This window comes from Podarcis cretensis (assembly GCF_951804945.1).
Source record: "Podarcis cretensis genome assembly, chromosome: 10".
Lineage (NCBI taxonomy): Eukaryota > Metazoa > Chordata > Lepidosauria > Squamata > Lacertidae > Podarcis > Podarcis cretensis.
The window spans coordinates 71,303,584-71,321,317 of record NC_137179.1 but is presented as its reverse complement, the minus strand read 5'-3'; the positions used below and the strand labels follow the sequence as shown (position 1 = coordinate 71,321,317).

The window sequence follows — 17,734 nt, the reverse complement described above, 5'->3', positions numbered from 1 at the left end:
AGAGTTCCTACCTCTCTTCTCCAGGCTAGATAAGCTTATTATTCTTTCCAATACATGACAGTGTATCTTTAGAGAAGGGAGCAATTTGCCAAAGTGCACTCTTGTCCGAATGTAATTGCAACAAGCAACAGTAAGAACTGGGTGGTTAGTGAAAAAATAGATGGTATTTACAAATCTGTTCTAATAGCGAATCTACAAATAACTAGACAGGATCTAGGAATGAAAGATAAGCAGCTTGGTTTTTAAGTTTATTGTATTTTCTATTCCAATTTCTTAAAAGGTGGCCTTAGGACCGAGCTGTTTTGGCAGACAAATGCAAAGGGTTCCCATGGAGAGGAAGTGAAAGGACTGGGCATACAAACAAGGCTGCTGCCATGTTCAAAGCACAGGGGGAGACCTTCATCATAGCACAAAATACACTCCTTAGTAAAATGGGTTTCAGGCAATTTCAGCGTTAAGATAACATCATTAAGAGCAGAACAGATTGTGCTTGGTCCCTGCTGTTTATAATTAACACGTTCTTTCCAAATACTCCAGGGTCTTGGGTAAATAGTCCTCAGCTCAGATCCATCCAGACCAACTAGTGTTTTCATCAGATCCCATGCTGAGCCAGCACCTGTTTTGGACAAATCCAATAGAGCCCAAAGTCTCCTCTCGCTGGATGGCTAAAGTAGATAGAGGAACACCAATTGCCTTAGTTGTCATCCCAGTGTCCAGATGGTCTTCACAGGAAGTCATACAAGTACTTTATGATGTCAAAGTTCACAGTCCTGTAAAACAACATAGTATGTCAGTTTACTTAAATCTCTACTCCTCTTTGCGAAGGGCCAAGTCACCTGGTGCACCTTTGAACTGAGACCTCCATGGTAGTAAGATTGCAAAGTTTGAATTCTGAATGTAACAAGGCCTAGTTCTAAAAGATTAAAGGTTGGAACACTGAGGTCGAGGCTCACAGACTTTCCTTCAAGCATTGCTTTTTTCTACAGTGGAGGAACTGGTTGCTTGCCGTCATTCCACCGGCAGGTGAGGACCTTCTTGTTTCAATATTTTTTTGGGAACTGACTGCTTTTAATGAACAGCTGCTGCCGTGCTGCTTTTATTGTAACCACTTCTATGTTTAAACAGATTTTATGTGCATAGTTTTAACTCTATTAATGTTTACTTGCTTTTATTGTATTTTCTGTTTTTTTGATGATCTTTATTATTATCTGTGGTCATCATCATCATCATCATCATCATCCAACAACTCTCCACCCTATAGTCAATACATCTTGTGATGGAGATGCTCCACATGTAGGCTTCTATGTGCCAAATCTTGATTGTATGCTTTGAGGGTGGAGGGAGAGAGGAAGGGGGAAGGGGGAAAGAATGCACAAATTAGGGTTCTGTGCATCTGAGCCTCTACGTGATGCATCCAGATCATATACAGTCAAAATGCTCCAGTTTTTAAATGTTTTTCGAAAGCCGAACGTCTGATGAGGCTTCTGCTTGAGCGCATGAAGCTCTTGCAACCAATCGGAAGCCGCACCTTGGTTGTCAAATGTTTGGGAAGCTGAATGGGCTCCTAGAACACATTACATTTGACAAGCAAGGTTTGACTATATGTTGTTTCGGTGGTTCACAGCTGCTACACCATTGGCCCAGATGAATGAATGAATGCACCTGAGTTGTCTTGTTACACAGCTTTCAAAGACTATCAAACATTTAAAGTTGCTCATTCTCAGCACTGAAGCTGTAAAACAAATTTAGCTCAAGAATAAAAGAGAGGCTTTTTAAAAAAAATTAAAAACCAACTCTAGTAAACATGGCACACTGTTTGGAAATGCAAAGCGGCAATCTTGTCTGCTATTGAACATTCTGTTATTCGTCCAAACCACCTGTTTCAGCATTATGTATGGCATAACTCCTTCATCTGTACTAATTTGCAGTCTGCATTCTTTCTTTCTTGACAGTAGTTGACCCATGCTTTTTAACTAAACTTGAACAATCCAAGAATACTCAATAGGACAGAAGATTTGAATGTATTTTTGTGCTTTGTTAGAATAAAGAATTATACATCAAGGGAGTAAAACACAGAATTCATTTTTCCTCCTTTCCAAATACATTCTGATGTATTGTATTAACATTCCTGCACTGAGGTTTCCTTTTATATAAAAATGAGAAAAATTACAAGGTATGACAAAAATGAAACAATTTTAGAAATAATGCGTTTTGCATAAAGTAACTGAAATTGGAATTCTAAAGACTAATTGGATCTCTTATTTGCCAAGGGAGTTGGGTCTAGCTCATACACAATTTTCAAATCCATGCCTTTATCTCTAAGGAAGTATGATACAGAGCACATGGAAGTGTCAAATATTATCTAGCCTATTACAATACTTAAAAGGTATGCACTTAATTAGCACATTATACATTTTAAAGATAAATGCCATCTCATGGTTAACATGTTAGACCTTCATTACAGAGGCTTAAAACTATAAAAGGTTAAGCTTGCTACACAAACACCACAATCAATCATTTGGTCTAACTAGCACCAATAATGACTCCGTAAGATGTTTTGTCCAATTAACTGATATTTCATATGCTAGCCACTTGCACTAGTGTAGGAGAAACCTAACTGTATAAGAGAAGCAACTCCCCACTGAACTTCGCCACCAAGTCAAAAGCAACTCATTTTTGAAGATTAAGAATCCAGAAGATCATTAAAAAAATGAAAGAAACACAACTCTCCATGTAGTCACAGTTTTGAATCAGGACATAGCCTTAAAGAATCTACTACAAAGCAGTTGTACACTTTCCAATTTACATCAGTGGAGAGTACAGCTGCACCTAATCAGGACTGACCCCTCCGCAGAAAGTGAAAAGTATAAGCTACTGGAGGAGCCCTTCTGTTCCAAGGAACTGGTACAGCAGAATGAAGGGTATGTTAGGAGGTAAAATAATAGAAAGCCTCTATGGCACAGTGGAGAAACCTATGGCCCTCCAATGTGGTTAGACCATCATCCTTGACCATTGCTAAGAGAAAGAGAAAACAGTCAATGATACAGAAACTTAACTAGTAAGATGATTTCCCATAAACAGATCATTGCTCCTTTTTTTAACCCTTTCTACCCATCCACTACCTTTCCCTCAGTCCAAACAGGACGGCCTTTCTACTTCACTCTGCTTTGCTATTGCAAAAAGAAAACCACTGTTACATATTTACAAGATGTGATTCAAAATGATTTTAATCTCTTGCTTCCAAAACAGGAAACAAAATCCAACCATAGACTAAGGACAATCCAAGGATATCCCTACTTAATGAAGTACCTCTTGAAGTACCCAAGAGATGCAGTATAAATACAATTTGTGGGTAATTTAAATTTGGGATAAGACATTTAAACATTGTTTCTGAAATCCTTTGGGATTTTTATTTTAAAAAATGAATTCTCGAAGTAATAAAAACATATTGGAAAGTAGATATTCTAGCATTCTGATTGAACATTATGCAAATCTTGCTCTTTTATTTTCTTCAAAGTCAAGTCTACATTTAAAGGGTTTCCAATGGTGAACCCTAAACTAATATAAATCGGGTGATTTTTCTATGTACAATTTCTCATTCTTAGCTAAGCTAATTTTGAATGAAGCGGAAGGGCTAATCATTTGTGGCAGGCAACAAATAAGCAAAGGGCTAGGAAAACAACATTCTGCCTAAACATTTCCTAAGCTTTGTACAGCATGAACAATATTAGCAGACACAGAGGAAAGAGGTATTCACTCCAAATGAAAGCTAAGTTTATAAATAAAAGTAAAGGATAATTGCCATCACTGCAAAACCTCCGCCCTCATTTGATCATGGTAAGCCAGTTTGTCCTAAATCATTTCACGAACGCCTATCTCCTGCCACTTTCGTGCTCGCACAGCTCAAACTATGTGTTGTATGAATATGGGCTGTGGTTTGTCTCAAACAAGGGTTGTGGCGGGGATCCTTTTGATACCCATCTCTCTTGAAAAGCTGCTTCATTTGCTTGCAGAGACTCTTTAGCAACCCCTTAGTTGGTATCTGTAAGTGAAATGAAGCCTAAGAAATGTAAACTTCATTGGCTGACTTTCATTCCTTTACTTCTCCTGCTCACTTCCTCTGTCTGTCATTCCCCTTACCTAATTTACACTACCATGTCCTTTAGACACAGCCCGGCCTCTTTATTTTATGAAATTCCATAAAGCAAGGTGGCTAACTAGATATTGTGACCTCTAGAAATTGTTGGGCTCCAGGTTATCACCCCGGACAGAAACTATCAGTTACAACCGCAGTGCTCTGTGTAAATGCAAACAAATGAGCAAACTCAATATAAATCATGAATAGATCCTCCAGAGCAAGGATGAGGAACCTGGGGCCCTCCAAATATTGTTGGGACTCGAAACTTCCCCCAGCCCCAGCCAGAATGGTGGGTGTTGCAGTCCTACAGCAATACAAGGTCACTGGCCTATGGCGGGTGTGACCCACTAAGCTAAATGTATTCCGGCAGCCATGTCATGGAGCTAAGGAGGGGAATACACCTTTGGCCTGCTTGTTGTTTTGCCAAGCACATGTCAGGCACAGCTACTGAGCTGTATTTTGCTTGGTAGGTCACCCAAATGGTGCACGTTTGCACTTCACTTTACTGCAAAATTTACAATCACTTTCATTTACTTATTTTGCAGCCGGTTTTTATTCACTCTCAGCCATCCTAAGATGCACTTTCCTGTGAATGGCTGGGAAATATATATATATATATATATATTTCCATTTTGAGAATTTGTTCAAGTAGCATAAGAAGGCCATGAATGCAGCTTACCTCGAAATGGATCTGATAAAATCTAGAGAAACACTGCATTTGTATCTTGGTCCATTGAGCTGGTCATCGTGGCCTACTAATGAGAGGAGCTGTAGCGTCACAAGGGAAGTGATCTAGAAAAAGAAAATGGGGGGAGAAACATTAATTGGCTTTACGTTAATCAAGGCAGCATAAACAACATACCTTTCCAACTGGCTAGCTGGTTTTACACAGTAAAGCACCTGCTCAGGTCTAAACCAAGTTTTAAGACTGGAGAGACAATGACCGCTCCCCACTTAAAACGGGGGGCGCCCTTTGCGTGGACGCGTGCAGCCCCTAGATCTGGAGCGGCTCCAGCAGCATAGGCTTGGCTTTGCCTTCCCTCAGGTGGGATACCTGGAGGTCTCCGCCTACCTCAGTCAGTTGTCCAATCCCACCTGGGGGGAAGCGTTGCCAAGGAGACCAGGCCAGGTAGGGGAGGGATTACCTGCCCACACAATAGAGGGAGGATCTTACCTGGGAATCCTCACTTGGCTCCAGAGCTTCTCCCACCCTACCCACCCTCAGTTAATGTCTTATTTTGCAGGTTAACTTTTCTTCACAGGTTTTGCAGGTTAACTTTTCTTCACAGGTATGCGGGCGCTGCTACGTTAAGGTTGCTGTTAAAGGGCCGGAAAGGAATTTCCCTGCATTGGCAGGTTTCGCCTTTCCCGTAGCAAAACGTCACAACTTTGGCGGTATCAGGCCTTGGGCGGAATCCTTTAGTCCATCTTCCTCTTTGCGGCGGTGATACCAGGGTTCCCCGTTAAAGGGGTTTTTGAAGGGAGGCTTTGGCCGTACGCCGAAAGGTCGTCATTGCTCTCCCCTGCGGCGTCGGCGTAACGGGGGCGGCTATCTCTGCTTGAACGTATGTTCTCCAGAGCCGGCCCATCCCCCACAAACACACTGGATAACCCTGATGCTCCCTAGGTCCCCGGCTGGGGACTGGGGAGGGAGAACGCCCAATGCCTGAGCCAAGGTCTACCCACATTTGAAATTTAATAAAGTTGTGGCCAATTTAATCCCATAGCACGTTGTCTAGAGTCGTTATTCCACATGACGGGGGGACCGCGTGGGATCTGGGGACTCCGCCTGTCCATGCAAAGATGCTCAGCAAATGTAAAACTCAATTAACTGAAACAATAAAACACAGAATTGAACAAAACCCTAAGGAGTTAAAATTCTAGAGTCCTAGTTGTTCTAGCATTGTGGGCATCCTATGGCTTGGATGCCACAAGGAGGATTTTGTTGGCAAGAGTGCCATTGCGGCACAAAACAGCACTGTACTCCAAGCTGCCTCTCCCACAGCCCGTTATTACATGTTCCCCTAGTTATAAGATGTAGGCCAGGCTTCCTCAACCTCGGCCCTCCAGATGTTTTTGGCCTACAACTCCCATGATCCCTAGCTAGCAGGACCAGTGGTCAGGGATGATGAGAAATGTCGTCTCAAAATATCTGGAGGGCTGAGGTTGAGGAAGCCTGATGTACGCAAAGTCACACCAAGACAGAGGTATCATGTCCAATCAAAACTATTTGTCCTATTAGCTGGCATGGAGAAATGACTTGGTAAGTGTAATAATTTAGTAAGATATCAGAAAATTCTGTTTAGGAACTTACAGCTACAGTATAGCAGCTATAAGTTTTGTTTTCAGGTGCAAGCACCCTATGTCTCCTATCTTTTGTTTTGTTTTGAGCGTATTTCTTTTGTAGAAAACAGAAATGAAGCACATTTAGACATGTTAAAGTACAACTTGTTTTATTTTTTACAGTTAAGTGAGAAATTTGCTTTTCCACGTTCGATAAAAGGTTGCCAATTTCTTTACATTATTTTCCTTCTTTTGGCAGTATCTTCTTACCATTTTTTTGTGTTCCCTCAAAATGTAATCTACACTGCAAAAATGAGAAATTTCAATAATGCCAAGTATTCAAATATAGTCAGGGTCCCTTTCGCTTAGTTTGAGAAGAACCCCTATTATGTATTCCTAAAATTATGTTTGAAAATTGTCATTTTAAACCAGTCATTCATTCAGCTAATGGAAAATTATTCAGGATCAAAGAAGAGGTTTCTTTTAAGGAGATAAATTAAGCCACACACAAATCCACAAATGCACTAAAAAACACAGAAATTTTAAGTTATACAGCCATACAGGGCCGGCTGGACCCTTTCAAGTGGGGATGCCAGGGACTGACCCTTCCGTCTTCTACATGTAAGCACGTGATTCACCACCTAGTTATGACCAAGGCAGCAGCCAACCGCCAGCAAACAGAAGTGGTTTCTTGACCCCAGGCCGGTCACACAATGTGACTGCTGTGCTTGTAGGTCACAAGCTGTACAGGCTGGCCTCAATGATCCATCTAGATATGATACTAGTATTGTATACTTTCTGACACAGCCTGAGTAATGTACACAGTGCATTATTATTATTACAACTTATTGCTTGCCTTCTCCCTAAGGCCCCAGGGCGTCAGGGCTGGAATGAGACACAGGTCAGCACAAAGAAGTAGAACTCCATTGTCAGTGAAATTTTTTATTCAAGGAAACGGCATACAACTCAGCAACACTTCCCAGTGGGTCTTAGCCCCTATGGAGCAGTTGCCAGGACTGAAGGTCTTCCAACTTTTCTAAGACTCCTCTTCACCTGGATGTTTCTCAAACTGTGTCTGCCCACCTCTGACCTCTGTTCCACTCTCCTCATTAACCTGCACCTTCTTGGAGACCAGGAAGGGAAGGAGCTTGTTACAGCAGGAGAGGGAGATTCCCTGGATTCTTCAGCAGTCTTTTGACCCCCATCCTCTGCTTCATCCTCTGAACTGCTCCCTGTCGAAGGCTCTTCCTGCTCACTAAACCCTGTTGCCCCTTCAGCATCCGGCACATCTTCCCATTCCTCTCCCCTGACCTTTCCACAGCGTCCCACCCCCAACCTCCGGCTCTGAGCCTTCCTCCTCTGGGGTTTCCCCAGGTGGTACTTCCCTGGCTGGTAGTTCCCACCACTCCTTGTCATCCAGCCAGTCCATGACACAGGGTGGGTTGTAACAGAACTTTATAGAACTTTTTTTAAAAAAATGGTTTGGAGGCAATAAACGGAAGCTAAATCAGAACAGTGCCCTGATGCCTACTTTATAAGATATGTTCCTAAAGTGGTTAAATGTTTTGCAGCTACACTCTTTAAAAGTATGTCTAAGGTGAAGGAGGTGGGCACCAGGAATCTGAGTTCACTTGACGGTTTGGTAAGATCCGTAATGTGCAGAGGACTTGTCTCTTTTATGCACTCTTTGCTGGTAGACCTTCAGTCCCCACCCTGTTCCTCTGAAATCTGTTGGGGAGATGGATCTTCAAAGTGAATTGGATAACGTGCTATGGGGGAAACTATGGCTTATTCCCCGTTTTAGATTCACATCCACAAATATCAGAGAAAATTCCTTCAAAATAACCCATTGATGGTTCTTGACTCCAGTTCATCTTGCACAAATATCATATTAACTGCCATTTCTGAAAAATAGTTTTCTCTCAATGTGTGCAGATTGCATTGTTACAAAGACAAATTTAATTAAAGTGCTATAGATTATCCATTAACATATTATTTACATATAGAGGATCATGCTCAACGAAGTCTGACAACTGACCTAGGTGAACGTTTTAAGATGGGGAGGGGAAGGCCACCACAAAGATCAGATTAGTATGAGAAGCAGCAACCTAAAATAAAATTGTGACTTATCCATTCCAAGAAAAGTTAGCTGCATTTAAATGGGACAAGTTAGCGACAGCTAATTTGAATAACACTAATGTCAACAGGATATAAATATATGTAATTTCCTCTAGGCTTATTCTATAGGGCTTGGGAATAGCAGTATTACCACACAGGTGGTACAAGGTCACCTCAACCTTTTAGTGATGTTTCCACAAAGTGATTGTATGTGTGCATTATAGTGTTCACCAGTTAAACTGTTAAGATGCTTTTACTAATGTAGGAATGTGTTGTACTCTGCTGGTTTTTGCTATATATAATCTTACAAGTCTGGATATTCACATTTTAAATTATTTTGCTTATTTACAGCAACAAATCTCTGCAAGTTTACAAAACAATTGTCCACAGAACACAACTAATGATGTATGCCTAGCACTTTAGAAAAGGAAAACAGACAGAAATGGGCCCAGACTGCTTTTCAGAAATTACTTTTACTACAGAAATTTTCTTGTATGCCTCCTAAATTTCATAGGGTTACTTTTTCTATTAAAAAAAGGTATTTTGAACCCCTAAAGTTAAAGAGGAAAATTACACTTCATTCACTCAGGCCCTTATTCAGTCAACGATGAAGCATAATGGAGTAATCTGTTATTACAACTGCTCTTTTACACCCCAGTGCACCATTATTGGCTAATCATTTTTGCAGGGTATGCTTGCAGCTGGCCTCTTACACTCTGCGACTACCGATGAAAATAGGTCATATTCCACAGCAGGAATGGCATGAGGCTCATAAAAGCTCCTAGCAAACACACCAGCTTAGATGACTTGGAGTTGGACCCATCTAAATATTATGGAGAATGCAGATTCAAAAATGACCTTGCTGTTGCATTACAAATGTGCCAGCCACTCTGTTAACAACAATGGGGGGGGGGGGGACTGTGACAAATTTCCTCTTCTTTTCTCCAAATGCAGTAAAATGGAACAGAAGGTCAGTATTGTAAAATTGCTCCCTAAATCTTATGGCTATAAATCTGAAATGGTGTCAAACCTGGATATGGAATTTCTGATTAACGTTTTAAGCAGAACATGGTAGAGTAGATACAAAGACTTTGGCCATCGCTTACAGACAAGGTTACTTATCTGAGTAAACTGCAGCCCTAGTCACCTGGTTTGATTCACACAATTCTGGAGTAATAAAAACTCAAGGTAATTCATACATGAAAAGTATCTCATGCCCTGTTCGTTCTCCCTCTCCCTCTCCCCCCCTACTCACACACAAACACACATACACCACCCACCCACCATGTTAATGAAGCAAATCAGTCTTTCCCCTTCTGAGCAAAACTGGTCGGTTTCTTTATCATTTGCTGTAATGGATGGAACTTCTGTGAAAGGTAGGAAAAAAGTAACACATCCCAATTAATGCCATATCTGTTTACCATGCTGAAGATTTATCATAGTCCAAGCTTACCCAAAGGATTCTGCTCAGGGTGCATTAAGTAATCATTTTTTATTTTTTTTTAAATGATATTTATAGTGCATTAAGTAATCATGTGCTGTCAAATCAACACAAAATCTCAAGCTTCACCTGTGACATTCTACTCACAATAAGGGAGAAGGGTAAGAAAAAGGAGAAACGTGAGGCTGAGGTTCAAACCCAAACTCACTATGGATATAGTCCTGGAATGAGCAATTGAACATGCCCTCAGTAGCGAAAATACTGCATAAAATTAGTATGCGGTATTATCAGCTGCCATGTTCCTTCAGCTCTGCTTCTTGCACCCAAAGTTGGACAGATCGGAATCCCATCTGAAGATTGGGGAACTAATCTCTGGGGAAAATCTATCTCAAAATTCAAGAGGAAATGACTTGGCTCAGAGAAAAAACATTGCACTACATTAGGAAAATGATAAATGCAATGTCAAACTAACTGTGCCCCTTGGTAGGGGAAATAAACTCCCAAAGTCTCAATTGTTACAGAGCTGTTTTTCCTTTGTGTCATATACTATACTCACAGTATTTCATTGTCACTGTATACCATAACACACATCTATCTACAAGGACAGACTTGAAAATAGCTTTAAAATGGTATAACCTTAGATATATATATGTTTAAAATAAAGCAGCAAATAACTAGAATATTATATACTTAATATATAGAAATTTCTTATTCATGAAATGCAAGTATGAGAAACATGCCTTAAGGAGGGAAAGAAAATAGTGTTGGGACTACTAATGAAAGAAGAGGCACTGGCTTGCACAGTAAATGGCTGTTGAGTTTTCAATTGGAAATGTAATCCAGTCAAATAACCACTGTGGAAGAAAAATTATAGGCAGAAGTGCTTCGTGTTCATTGCCAGCATGAAAATCCAACATTACTTGGCGAGCATAAAAAAGTGAACAGCTGAAAAGGCCTGGTTTCATATCTAACAAACAAATACAGATAAACAAACTTGGGTATGCATTGATTAAAATACAGGGAATGTAGTTTAAGCTCCTGGCTTGTTCACATCTAGTAACCATGGTTTCCTAGTTTTGACCTAACTAGAAACTATGATTAATGGAAGATTTGTTGGCTTATTACTGTGTATGAAGGGAGGACAGAAGGAGCAGCACGAAGACTGAGAATGGGCAAAAACTGTCCAAACCAGACCTAAGTCATCACATAAACTTTGCAAGGGGCTTCCAGAGAAGAAAATCAAACAATTATTTGTGCTGGCTGTAGTTTGCTGTTATATCTCAAAGCACAAACCACAGTTACTGCTGTTGGTCTGTTACGAAAGATGGTACTATAGAGAGAAGACTTGCTCATTCTCAAGAGACAGGAGTGGGGTTGTGAAGCTAGGTGCTGAACAGATGGAAAAACAAATCGAGGCAAGCAGCTCTAAACCATGGCTTGGCATGAAATCTGCATACAGCCACCGTTAAATACTGATACAACAAAAGTATGGACATGAACCATGGTTGATATCACAAAACTCCTATGCTCTAGATTTTACATTCTCTTGTGTTCACACATAGTTTTAGTTCTTTAATATATCATTCCTTTATCTGCCACATTTGAATCCTGGGAAAACAAATAAATACATCACAGATTATTGCTTTTTTCAAAAAGATAAAAGAGAAGAGGGAGCTGGCTGACTGACAGGAGAGCTATACATAACTTAAGTGAAGAATGGCATTCGGAGACCTATAAATAAGGTATAGAGTTACAAGCACAGAGCAACTGTCTGATATTCTATAATAAAATACAAACAACAGAAAAGTTGTGTGGTCATTTAAGGCAGATATCTCCAACGTTTTCAGACCCAGAACTCACTTTTAACCCAAACATACATTTGGGGACTCATTTCTTAATCATTTACCATATATGTGCACAGTGGTAGGGCTCCTGTTGCAACCCACCGTGGATCAGGCCACAACACTTTGGATCAGACTGAGACCCACCAGTTGAAGACCAACAATTTAAGGCAAATCACTGTCACAAGATCTCTTATGGAGCAGCCCACAAACCCCAGAACAGACATGAAACAGGCAGAAAGCAGAAGCAAATCAGATGTACTGTACTTCAATTGCCTAAAGAGCACGTAACTCCGTTTGATGAAAGGAAGTGAATGAAAGCATATGTCACAGGGGAAGACATAGACTGAACACCATTGGGAACAATATGGTACCAGCATGAAATAAGAGTTGATTCAACCTGAAGTTTTAAAATTTCTTAGGTGTATCTTGGTCATATTATGCACTTGTCTAATTTCAAAGGTTAAAAACATCTTTTTACACCTAATTACAACATGATTCTGTGCCCCCAAGACATACTGAAACATACTCTACAGTGAATATCACGTCTTCAGGGTTTTCAGTCATTCTACACTATCTTAAAACTCTCAACTGTTTGCAGTGTCATCTATGTTCAGCTTTTATTACTCTTTAAAAAGCAGTGCAAAATTAGTCTTTTGGCTGCAATTGTACAAAACCCACTGCTGCTGGTACTTAAGTTCATACAGATGTTAAAACCACTAATATGTAGCAAAAAGCACTTTGAAAACCAGATGTTATTTTGAAAACACATTTCAGACAGAATGTGCAGAACTAGCCTCTTGGAATTAAATTCAATGATGCTTGCACAAATTATGTTGGCATAAAAATCCACTTATGTAGTGAGCAGCAAATGCTGGGGCAGGGGTGATACTGACTGTTTCACTAAAAACAAAAAGATGTTTTAAAAATATATAGTTTTTTCTCACAATCACTGGTGAGGCATCCTACAGATTAAGAAATATGGAACAGGTAAGAAAATACCTTATATAAAAGGCTAAGATCTGTCAGTAAAACAACACTTAAAGTTTACTTGGAATCTTGAGTTCTTAGTAATTCAAACCCCTGAATACTTAAACACAAGGCTGCAATCCTACACCTCTGGTAGATCGCTCAACAACTCCTGGCAATGATAATGGGTAGATCACAGCTGATCTTTTCATACCCTGAGTAGATCACAGTATCTTGGGAGTTTGACATGCCTGCTATACCTATATTCTATCTGAGAATAAGCTCTGTTGAAAATGCTTCCTTCTGAGCAGACATATGTAGAATTGCACTGATAAATCTGATAACACACACAACTTTAATGAGGACTGCAAAATATTCTGTCAAGTGCAAGATGTGTCACAGAGGGTGTGTGGGTACTGGAAAGGAGTAAACTCCTCTCCCTTGCAGGTACCTCCCCATTTCCAAAGTTGAGGGCATCTAAGCCACGTGGCAGCTGTGGAACAAATAACTGCAAACGAAGGAAACATCTCAACGCAATGTAGATTCCTCTCTGCTTAGAGGTGCATGCGAGGAGGCAAGAGGGGAGGAAAGAAAGTATGTCATTTAATACACAGCACCATCCCCAGAGTACAGGAAAGTACCTCTACCCCAGCCTTTCTCAACCTGTGGGTCCCAGATGTTGTTGAACTACAACTCCCATCACTCCTAGCTAGCAAGGCCAGAGCTCAGGGATGATGGAAGTTGTAGTCCAACAACATCTGGGGACCCACAGGTTGAGAACCGCTGCTCTACCCAGACCTTGAAACTCAGGCTTAGCTACTTGATATTAAATAGAATAAAAAAGTTGTGTACGTGCCATCAATCTGTCAACTATGACTCTAGAAATAATTTGGCCATAACAGCGATATAAGATGCTCTGAAAATCCAACAGTAATATGCCCTACTCTAGTCCTCTGACAACACACTGTCAAAGGGCAAGTCATGACAAAAAACAAAACAAAAACCTATCTGAAGCTTCAAACACCATACAGAGAAAGAACTTGGGAATCCAAGATTGTTTCAGGTAATTTGTTATTCTCACATAGGCATACAAAACAGCGGGGGGGGGGGGACACACTTTCCAGTAATTGTATTATTCATTAAAAAGTGTGGTAAACAATATTCATCCCATTACTAGCCAAGAGGTGGGCTTAAGAACTGGACTGAAACCACGCTGAGTTCTCAGTATAAAATAGGCTTCAAATGAAAATGGCTGCTTTTTATGAGACCAACAGAGGTCATACTTCACCCACAATGTACAAAGAATACTTCATTTACCGGTTCAGGGTCAAAGAAGTCAGAATGACACAATCTGTTAAAGTTTAATCAAACCTCCACTAGTGTTTTGCCTGATTTTTATGAATTACTAATTTGTAAAGTTATCAATTGTCTTCCAGTATCCCCTACTACTATTCTTCGTTTTCTCTCTCTCTAAAGTATCACTATTATAGAAACAGTACTAAACTTTGTCATTTTTAAAATCATAAATATCATCTCCTTTTTCACTTATTAATGAAACCTTTCCTTTCCACATTATATCTTCAGACACTGAAAATTGAGAGGAAAGCCCAATTTTCATAACATTTTCAGATAGTTAACATTAACTCATCCAGATTCATATTCTGCACCTGCTTATATATTCTCACTGATTCATATGAGGCTTATATATTTCTTTAAGATTTGTTGTTTAATATTTATTTTATTCATATTCTGCTCTTATGTAGGGTTCCCAGTGGTCTCACATCCAGATTACTGATCCACATCTCTTAGCTTTAGTAATGTTAATGCTTAACTGTTTCTAAAATCCAGTTATTGGGACGGTATACATTTTTTCTGTGCCAATGTCTTTAACGCTACAGAACTTGATGTCTAGATACCTTAGTGCAGGTGTGGGAAACCGTGGCCCTGCAGATGTTGCTTAGACTAAACCTCCCATCATCCTTGACCGTGAGATGAGGCTGATGGAAGTTAGAAGCCCAACATCTGAGGGGCTATATAGGCTCCCCAATCCACCTGTCATTCACCAATGACAGGCAGCTTACACATGCAAGCCTACGTACCTGTCACTACGCAGTTGTGAATGAGAATGCATGACAGCATGATAACATTATCATTATCAGCTTTAATGAGACAGGGATGCAGGTGGCGCTGTGGGTTAAACCACAGAGCCTAGGACTTGCCGATCAGAAGGTCGGAGGTTCGAATCCCCGTGACGGGGTGAGCTCCCATTGCTCAGTTCCTGCTCCTGCCAACCTAGCAGTTCGAAAGCACGTCAAAGGGCAAGTAGATAAATAGGTACCGCTCCGGCGGGAAGGTAAACGGCGTTTCCGTGCGCTGCTCTGGTTTGCCAGAAGCGGCTTGGTCATGCTGGCCACACGACCTGGAAGCTGTACGCCAGCTCCCTCGGCCAATAAAGCAAGATGAGCGCCGCAACCCTAGAGTCGGCCACGACTGGACCTAATGGTCAGGGGTCCCTTTACCTTTACATATATCAAGGTAGTATTGGGATTCCACTATTTATGGAGGCTGGAAAAAGCAACCACTGTTGTGGAAATGGCCGTTGGATTTGAAATGGCTTCTGGACACTAGGGTGACACATTTTGGCATGTTTAGCTTCCAATATGGAAGGACGAGAAAAGCTACATATCCCTCTTTGATTCAAATATTAAATGTAACATGCCATCATGAATAGCTATACATGTTTAAACTTTAGAGTTTTACTCTTAAGTGGAGCGGAGTGCTTTTAGTTCAATTTCAGGCCATGGTTTATTTTAGAATTTTCACCTAGCCTCTAACTGAATGCAATGATGCATCCCCTAGTAATTATACCACATACATTCTTTAAAGCACGGACATATTGACATCATTAGAAGACTATAGAAAACTGGATATGCTTCTCAATATTAGGTCTTCATCAGCACACTTCTAAACAAAATTACATTTGTGCAAAAATAAGCTTAGCGTATACAGCTTTCATTTTCTAAATGGTGTTAGAAGCATGTGTTAATAGCTGTCTATTTTAAATGTATGATAATTAAATGTTGAAAGGGTATTGATCCAATCTGGCACAGGGAAGCAAGATATTAACAAGGCCTAATTACCCAATACCACCCACACACCAACAAGAGCTGGCTGCTTATGTGTTTTGAAATACAGATTTTTAAAATGCTGTATCACAGGAAGACACACACACAACGTGTGGGAGCTTTGTTTAAAATGTGACACTTCAACATAGAAAGAACTACCATGTGCTGTTTCCTCTCTCAATATTTCCAAAACAAATTAAAAATAGGAAAAATGTTTTTGATCATACAGCATCCCTAATATTTTCCTATTGATCAGCATACACTGATTATGTGTACATATACATTAGATTATGTGCACATAAGTTAGTTATGTATGTATGACTATCCAAAAAAGAAACAAAGAGGAAGAAATTAAGAACCAATGTGATTCAGACAGACAACTGGAGAATTAAATTGCTGGTTGACGTGCAGCTTAGCCAAAGTTTGCTTGGGTTGGTCAACTGCAGGTCAGACTGCAAAATGGCAATGATCTTAAGTAAAATCATATTTTAAAAGATGCTGTTTACATGCATGGAAAATAGAAGAGAAACTGAAGGAGAAAACATTTTTCCTAGAGTTGTTTTTTTTAAAGGAGGCACCCACCAAAGTTCATTTGCCTATGGCATTCGTTAAGACCTCCCAAATCCTAGAAGAAGCATTATATCAAACCATTACAAAACTTGTACAAGACTTGTTAAAGTGCACGTTTCTATGGAGATAGGCAGAGGTGTAGAAGCCAGAGACACATAATTAAACTGAATTCCAGATAATTAGCATGTTGCATCCAAAACATCAGGAGTCCTGTAGGCACCTAATATTTTGACACGAGTTATCATAGGTTATCACATTATGAGAATAATATAGTTATCATATTATGAGAATTAAGGTCCAATTCTGGACAACTCTCACTGAAATGTGTGTAGGTAGCATGTAGCAGTAGTTCTTGGTGCATTAGTCTCCTAAAGCTACCTGGCTTTATCCACAAAGAGCTCCAAGGCAAGGATTACTGTGTGTACTTCCCTAGTGTGTGGGAACCTATACCCCTACTGTGTCTGGTCTACTCCATCTCCTAGCACTGCTTACCCTTCATGCTTAATGTACTTTATAATGCATAATAATGCATAATAATAATAATAATAATAATAATAATAATAATAATAATAATATATTTATACCCCACCCATCTGGCTGAGTTTCCCCAGCCACTCTGGGCGAATCTCAATCGAGTATTAAAAACAATACAGCATTAAATATTAAAAACTTCCCTAAACAGGGCTGCCTTCAGATGTCTTTTAAAAATAGGATAGTTGCCTATTTCCTTGACATCTGATGGGAGGGCGTTCAAAATGAACAAAAACTTTTTACCTCTTCATTTTACTCCCATGCATAGGAAGAAAAATACTCCAGCCAAACGTGCAGTGTGTTTTAAATATGCTGGCAAGGACCAGTGGCATAGCGTGGGTTGTCAGCACCCGGGGCAAGGCAAGTAATTTGCGCCCCCTAACCCGCACGCCTGGCACACACACACCCCCCTCCACAGTGGGCGGCGACCCGGTGGCTCGGATCGGATTCGCACAGCAGTGAGAGAGAGAGAGTGAGCCAGGTAGGGGCAGAGAGCTGCGAGTGCGAGCGCGCCCCCCCCGATGTTGCGCCCGGTGCGGATGGCCCCCCCTGCACCCCCCACGCTATGCCACTGGCAAGGACTAATGTTCATCAGCAACCACCACAAAATTGTTTGGCCCTGAAACACACACAAGGCAAGAGTAAACAAATGCTTTAAGGCCTGGAACTTGGTTGGGACTCCAAACTAAGATTTAGTGTTTCACTTGCCAATCTGGGC

General features: G+C 40.5%; 1 protein-coding gene across 1 annotated transcript in view; it reads right to left on the bottom strand.

Moving 5' to 3' along the window:
- Positions 1–235: 235 nt before the first annotated feature.
- The window catches only part of ORC5 (origin recognition complex subunit 5), a 65,356-nt gene continuing 47,857 nt past the window's right edge, over positions 236–17,734 (bottom strand). Inside the window, exons 13-14 of the mRNA XM_079993677.1 lie at positions 4,818–4,930; positions 236–770 (exon numbers count right to left, since the gene is read on the bottom strand). Coding sequence (XP_079849803.1) covers positions 725–770; positions 4,818–4,930 — 159 coding nt within the window. The 3' untranslated portion in view covers positions 236–724. The remainder of the gene's footprint in view (positions 771–4,817; positions 4,931–17,734) is intronic.